This window comes from Habropoda laboriosa, unplaced genomic scaffold, assembly GCF_001263275.1.
Source record: "Habropoda laboriosa isolate 0110345459 unplaced genomic scaffold, ASM126327v1 scaffold28, whole genome shotgun sequence".
In the NCBI taxonomy this organism is placed as follows: Eukaryota; Metazoa; Arthropoda; class Insecta; order Hymenoptera; family Apidae; genus Habropoda; species Habropoda laboriosa.
This window is the reverse complement of record NW_017100174.1, coordinates 2,537,621-2,545,096: the sequence shown is the minus strand read 5'-3', so window position 1 is coordinate 2,545,096 and position 7,476 is coordinate 2,537,621. Positions and strand designations below refer to the sequence as shown.

Genomic DNA, 7,476 nt, shown 5'->3' with positions numbered 1-7,476 from the left:
GGCGAGGTGTTGGAGTGAACAATTTATCGGGAGAATTCTTTTCACGGGTTTTCGAGGAGATGTATTTGATAAGTGTAGATCTTCTGAGGGAAATTGTGCAATTTTCTGGATTTCGGGTAGTGGAAGATATTAATTTACCATTGGGATGAATTTTGTTAGAAAAATCTTCTATAGATATTACAGATAAAGAAAAATTCAAATAAGGAAATAATTTTTCATCTCGTTGTTTTAACTGTAAGAAAACTTGAACTAATTGACTAACGAGACCTACATTTATGGGATACCCTGTTATCCAAAATGGCTGCGCTCCGTTTTTTCCCAATTCGTTCCAATAATAAGAGAATTTAAAATAATTGACCGATAACAGGATCTACATTTATAGGACACCCGGTATCCAAATTGGCTTACTTGGTTTTTTTCCAATTCGTTCGAATAATAAGAAAATTTCAAGTAATCGACTAACAACGAGATCTACATTTATACGACACCTTTTATTTCAAAATGGCTTCCTAATTCGGGAAAACCCCATTTTACACTCGTGGCTCGGGAGCGATTAAAAAAGTAGATGGAAAAAATTCAAGATCATTTTGACCATCGCGAAACTTGATCTGGCATACCCGGCGGCCTTCAATTGAACGAAATAAAAAGGGTCAAAAAAAAAGGAAAGAGAAAAAGAAGGGAAAAAATATATTTCGTGGTGGCAGCGACGTGGCAAATCGTGTTCTAGCGGGCCGCCAGCAGATATCCACCATTCGCCCGCAGCGAGCTCCTTTCGCCCAATACCGTCGTTCCTCGTAAACTCGTCCTACCGCGTCCCGAAAACTCGTTTGAATCGATCCATTCGGAATTCCACGAACCGGGTACACCGCTCCCGTCCCTCGCGGCGGACCTTCTACTTTGATTGGCAATGTTTAGAAGATGGCGTCGCACGCGAATTTTAAGAAGATCATCCCACGAAACTTCTCCCGTTCCCGGAGTGTACGACGCTGTGTTCCATAAAATCGAACGACCTGTGATATTTTTTTTTTCTTATCCATTAACCACATTTTTGCTCCTTGCCAATTATTTTGCGAGAAATTTCATCGGACTCTCTAAATTGAAAAAAGAGATCGAGGAATGAGAGTTTAGAAAATATTTTTGAACACTCCGACTAAGATTTTTTTTTGTAAAATTTTTGGGGAACTTGTTGTATGGATAAAGAATTTAAAAAATGACAGTGATTTGATTTTTTAAAGGGATATTGTTTGAAATATTTTGAATTCAGAACTCTTCGAAATATTTGTCGGGGTGGTTCACCAGACGAGAGGCTCTCGAGACACGAAAATTCAAGAAAGATGCTCGCGGAATTGGAAAAGATGAAAGAAACTTTAAAGAAGACTTCCTTCCCACCGAACTATCGATCAGCCAGGAGAAGACGTACTTTCCCCGAGGAATCTTCGAGAGATTTTCGAGACTGGAATTTCAGAAAGTTACCTTCGCATTTCGAGCAAGCTAACTAAGGAAGAAAGAAGCTTCCAAAGACTCGGGTCATATCGGTGTCTTGATCAATTACAAGAAGACCTACACTACCCCGTGTATCGACAGGTTTCTTCAACGAACTCCGAAGAAGATTTCAAAACTTCCAAAAGACTCTAAATCCTAAAAAGATTCTAAAATCCAGCAACTCAACAAAAATGATCCAAGATGTGAAATTTCCACACGAAACTCTACCCACAAGTGCGAACAAAATACTTCAGGAAAATTTCAAATATTTCAATATTAAAAACCGTTGAATTTCCAAACCGAAGAATACCTCTCAAAACCCTGCAAACAGCTTTCAACCAACAAAATTCCCGTTTCACAGGACTTTCCCCCTCCTTCACGTCGATATCCATCGAAATCAATCGAAGAATCTCCTCTTCCCTCCCGGTTATTTGGAAAATATCCAACTCGCCGCCGATCTCGTCCTCGCTTCGACCATCGCTGCGTCACATGGGGGATTCACCTCTCTGGTGGAAGGCGCCATAGATGATAATCGGGCAAGCAGGAGCAGTAGCGGTGGTGGCGGTGTTGCGCGGCGTGGCGAAACTCGTGCGAGGTATCCAAGGTATAGGTGGAAAAGCGAGGAACAACCAATCAGAAGGCAACCTCCCTGGGGACGCGAGGTTGCCATGGTTGCGTTCGAACCCTCTTAGGCCGTCTGTGCCGGATCCCTCACGGCTCGCTCGGGATATGCCGGCGCCGCGTGCGGCGTGGCGTTTCGTAGCCGTGGCACACAGCCGTGTCGACGAGGAGAGGTCCACCACGCTCTATATGCTTCTGCCTCCTGGTTTTCCTCTCTTCTCTGTTAGCCTCATGCCTCCTCTCTAACTCCGTCTGTCTGCTCCTCTGTTCGTTCTCCTTGTTCCTCTATGTTTGTTCTCGTTCAGGTCCATGCCGCCCCCGCCAGTTGGAATCATTCCTTTTACCCCCTTTACCCTTCTCTCTCTCTCTCTCTCTCTCTCTCTGTCCATTTGTCTCTTCTTTCTCATTCTATCCAACCATCCTCCTCCTCCCTCTCTCTCTATTCACCTTCTTCTCTGTCTCTCTATGTATGGTCTTTCTCTTGCTTTCTCCACTTCTGACCTTCCTTCTCTGTTTCTCTTACACACCTCTTCCACCCTCTCTCTCTCTTGCTGTCTTTCTATCTCTCTCTGTCTGTTTCACTGCCTTTGCCTCTCGCACCGGCACTCCCGGTTTCCTGCACTTAGCAAGATCAATACCAGCCAACGAGGCTTGAAAACATGCGTCAACATGGTCTTGCACTGTTTGTACGTCCACATAACGCTCAGCGCCCGGTTACTACCACCGACGCGAAAGCCCGCCGGCCACTTCACCACCCCCTATCGTCGACGAGCCAGGTGAGGGAGAGGCCGGCCGGATAGCAAGAGGGTCGAACAGAGGCCGAGCCGGCGGCACCCGCGAGCGCGGCCAAACAATGTTCGATAAGGCTGCGTACATATTAGCTCGTATAACCGGTGCGCGTCACCCCCACGGCTCGAGCAACGATGTTATATTAATTAATTGCGATACACTCGCCTCTTGATCGTGTCGCGCGCCCGCCGCTCGACGCGGAGAACCTCGTGTACCTTTAGCGTACAGGCTCTGCTTGCTGATACGCGCGAATTACCACTGGGATAGATGTACAACCCGGAGAGAGGCCGGTAAAAGCAACAGTTTTGACCTATAGGAGGCAAATCGGTTCTGCGGGATGGTTTTTCGTGACGAACTGCGTTGAACCAGGTCAAACGAGTAGTATTCTTAATTTTCAAGTTTCAGCGTGATTATTGTTTTGGTTTAAATTTCGAAGGAGAATTTTTGATTTTATAGGTGTTCGAGGTAGCGTTAAGTTCGTGTGAAGTTATTGTTACTTTATCGTTGTTTTAACACTGCGTCAATTTGAAATTAGTTCCCGCCTTTGCGAATTAATTGGTCCCTGGCGACTGTTACCCGAATAATTTAAAATAAAAATTTCGATCCAAAGAATTCGTATCTACTTTCTTCTCTTTGTTCAATTTTAGTCATTTTCTCGATCGATAAATTTTTCGATAGAATTATAGTTTTTGAAACAAGTAAAATCCTCGACTTCTTCCTTGGAAACTGGGTAATTAAAATTAGAACGGGACAATAATTACTAATTACATTTCCAATCGAAAAAGAGAACGTTCCTTAAATCTCCGACACATTTAACCATAATCAAGGTTTAATACTACAAGACGATGACGTAAAAGATGAAAGAAGGTTCCGCGCGAAGTTTCCCACAAATCCCATCCGAAGACAGAGCAAGACCGTTGGAACCACATAAAGACACACGTAAAAAAGGGGCAAGAGAAAGAGCAACTAGAATAAAGACGAAATTCCCTAGGTGATCTCGCGGATTTGTCGTCGTCGGAGGTGTTTAATGTCCCCGCGCGGCGTGGTCACGCGTTTAAAGCGTTTAATGAAAGGGCGTCGTCGTCGCACTTACCAGCCGCCCTCTTCAGCCGGCGCGGCTAGAACGGGAAGAAGACGTCGCCTGCATGGAGAACAGCGGAGCAAAGAGACACGGAGGAACAAGAAATGCGGAAGCGAGAGAAAGAACCGTAAAACCGTGAAACGTGGAGCGCGTGGAACAGAGAGAGAGAGGAAGAGAGATATGAAAGGCGAGAGAGAGAGAGAGACAGAGTGGAAGAGTGACAAACACGAGAAATAGAGAGAGACGAAAGGAGAAAGAGGAGAGTGGAAGAGTGAAAAGTAGGTGGAACAGAGAGAGAGAGAAAGAGAGAGATATGAAAGGCGAGAGAGAGAGAGAGACAGAGTGGAAGAGTGAAAAACACGAGAAATAGAGAGAGACGAAAGGAGAAAGAGGAGAGTGGAAGAGTGAAAAGTACGAGGAAGAGAGAGAGGAAGGGAAGGAAAGAGAGACATAAAAGGTGAGAGAGTGGAAGAGTGAAAAACACGAGGAACAGAAAGAGAAAGAAATGGAAGAGTGAAAAGCACGAGGTACAGAGAGAGGGAGGGGGAGTGTGAAAAACAGGAGGAGCAGAGAGAGGAAGAGAAAGAAACGGAGAGATAAAAGGAGAGAGAGAGAGAGAGAGAGCGGAAGAGTGAAAAAGGCGGTGGGTGGAGCGAACGAGAAAGAGGAAGCACACGCCGCATTCGCACATTCACACTCACCTGGATACGTGCCTCAGGCAATCCAATCTTCTCGGCGAGACGCTCCCGTGCAAACACGTCCGGGTAATGTGTCCGCTCGAATTCTAAAACGAAACCAGTTTGCAACAAGTGCTCGTTATTAAACGTGCCTCCGTTAGGTTGATGCTGTGCTGCTACTCTACGCGTCTCTCTACGTATAATACATCCGTACATATCTATATACATACATATATATGTGTATATATATATACACGTGTGTACATGTGTGTGCGTGTTGTATATTAGTCGTGTATGGAGAATGTGTACATATAATTTTATATTAATCGCGCATAATTTCGATTCACCGCGAGACAAGATTAAAAGGATAATTATCGACGATACTCGAACGCCGCGCGCGCGACTTGAATGGCCGCGGATCCAATTAAAGCAGTTATGTGCGGAGCGCGCCACTGGAGATCGGTATGTATATTCGAGGAAAGCAGTAATTTACCTCGACCGTCTCTGAATATGCATGCATCGCCGTGAAACGGACGGAACGCGTGTACAGGCAGAGGCACCCAAAGCCCCAGCCCCTCTCGCGATCGTTCGTTCGACGCTTATTTCGTTATTGCCGGCTGAACGAAGACGGAGCTTTCGTTTCAGAATGGGATATATTCGTGGGTATATGTATGACGTTCGTTACTACGTTGGATCTGAGGCTTCAGGTATGTGTTTTCTTTTTTCTTTCTTGGTTGTTTTTCTGCTTTCTACAGCGATGGTAATTGTACGCGAAGGTGGATCTTGTACGATTGGAACGGGGTGGAAATTGAATAGGATATGTAGTTGTTTTAACCCCTTAATGCTTGGGATATTTAACAGAGATAAATGTAATCTACGGATTTGTGCAATCTTGTGCTCGAGGTGAATGAATAATTTACTTGGATAATATATTGAAAGTAAATGATTTTTTTTTTGTTTTCGTAATTTTGTAATATTTTATTTATTTTGGGGATTTGTAGCATTTTGCGATACACAGTGATACTGATATTTAGCATCTTTTAGGAATGTGAAAAATAATACTTTTTTATACATATTCAGTAATTCACATTTTTCCCCAAAAATCCACTATGTTTTCTTCGAGGAACAGTTGTTTGCACCAGAAATTCCAACAGTTTATTGCATAATATTATTACCGGGCAACTTTCAGTTTTACGTTTAAAGACCACGTCATCCTTCAAACTTTTCACAGTTTCAAAAGTAATATACCTCGAGCATAGCTGAAAGTTTCCAAGGTACTCCGTACGTTGAGAACACGCGATAAACAAGTAGCTAACAGAGAGAGTATCGTTCGGAGAGAGGAATTGTGAATCGATATCGAAATACGCATCAAGCGGAAAATTTCATAAATTTCAGCATTAAGGGGTTAATTGCTTCGCGTTAATCGATCGGTTCAATTTACCCAACCTGTACTAACCTTTCTCGAGGCTGTCGATCTGTTCGTTGGAGAAGGACGTTCGGTTGCGCTGTAACTTCCGCTTTAGCCTAAGCCGAACCTGCGAGTCCTCGTCGCCGGACGAATTGTGCTCCGAATTGCCATCTGACGTCGTCTCCTGTTGATGTGATAATAACGAACCCGTATCTGAAAACACACGTGAACATTGCGACGTTACTTACCAAGCTCCAACGATCCTAACAAATCGAATCTCAAAATTGATTCATGAAAATTAGATAAATACAAAAAAATTCAGGTAACAATGTATACGCAAGATCTTGCCAAATCGAATCTTAAAATTGATCCACAAAAATTAGATAAATACAAAAAAAATTGAAATAACGACGTACACTACCGGCCAAATGTTTGGAATCACTGAGAATTGCAAGTTACACAAAAATTTGCAGAAAAAAGTAAGCAATTTTAAGAACATTTTAACGAATTTTTTATAATTTATATTAATCGAAATGGGGTAAATTGCTATTGATCTCTACAACATCATTTCAAATCTATAAAAAATTAGCAACAGATTCAATATTGGTGTAAATTGACAAGTGATTCCAAATTTTTGGCCGGTAGTGTATATGCAAGATCTTGCCAAATCGAATCTTAAAATAGGTCCACAAAAATTAGATAAATACAAAAAGGTAAGATAACGTACACGCAAGATTAAATAATCAGCTTGAATTCCTCTGAACAACCCTCTACACCCAAACAGCCATAATCACCAGAAATGAATCCAGCCAAAACCCCAACCTACCCCAAAATGAAATTAAAAAAGTCAGTTTAAAATTCACACCGCCCTAAAATCAAGCAAATCAACGTTCACCAAACAACCTACCAACACCCACAACCCTCTAAACTTCACTCCCTTCCACGGACCACCTCAAACATAGAAGGCACAGCTAATTTACCAACAGAAGAGCAAGAGGTCCTCGGCTCGCGTGGAAGAAAATTCAGTGGTCGGTGAGAGGGGACAAGCGATTCGAACTTTCCACCGTTTGCCTCGAGAGGAGAACGATCCAATTAAGGACTGTGTCCCGTCCCGGATATCTTTCTAGTGATTTCGAACTAACGTCTTCAGGGTTCCTAGAGACGCGGAGCAAAGAACCAAGAGACGTAGAAGAAAGGGACAGAAACGAAGAAAGAGAGAGAGAGAAGAGTCGCGTCCGCGTAGTATTCTCTCGATCATAGTTCGTGTCTGTGCGTACGTATACACAGTCTCCTTGCTCATCGTCGTCGTCGTCGTCATCGTCTACGTCGTCGACGGCTCCCGGTGAGCCGCGATTACTTTCCGCCTCCACGCACCGAACCCTCGCCTCTTTCCATCCCTCTCTTGATACCTTCCTGCC

General features: G+C 43.6%; 1 protein-coding gene across 1 annotated transcript in view; it reads right to left on the bottom strand.

Annotated features, from left to right (window-relative positions):
- Positions 1-7,476, bottom strand: part of LOC108578711 (paired box protein Pax-6-like) — a 36,811-nt gene that overhangs the window by 9,929 nt on the left and 19,406 nt on the right. The window contains 2 exon segments of the mRNA XM_017942089.1: positions 4,675-4,757; positions 6,107-6,271. Of these exon segments, the coding sequence (XP_017797578.1) occupies positions 4,675-4,757; positions 6,107-6,271 (248 nt within the window).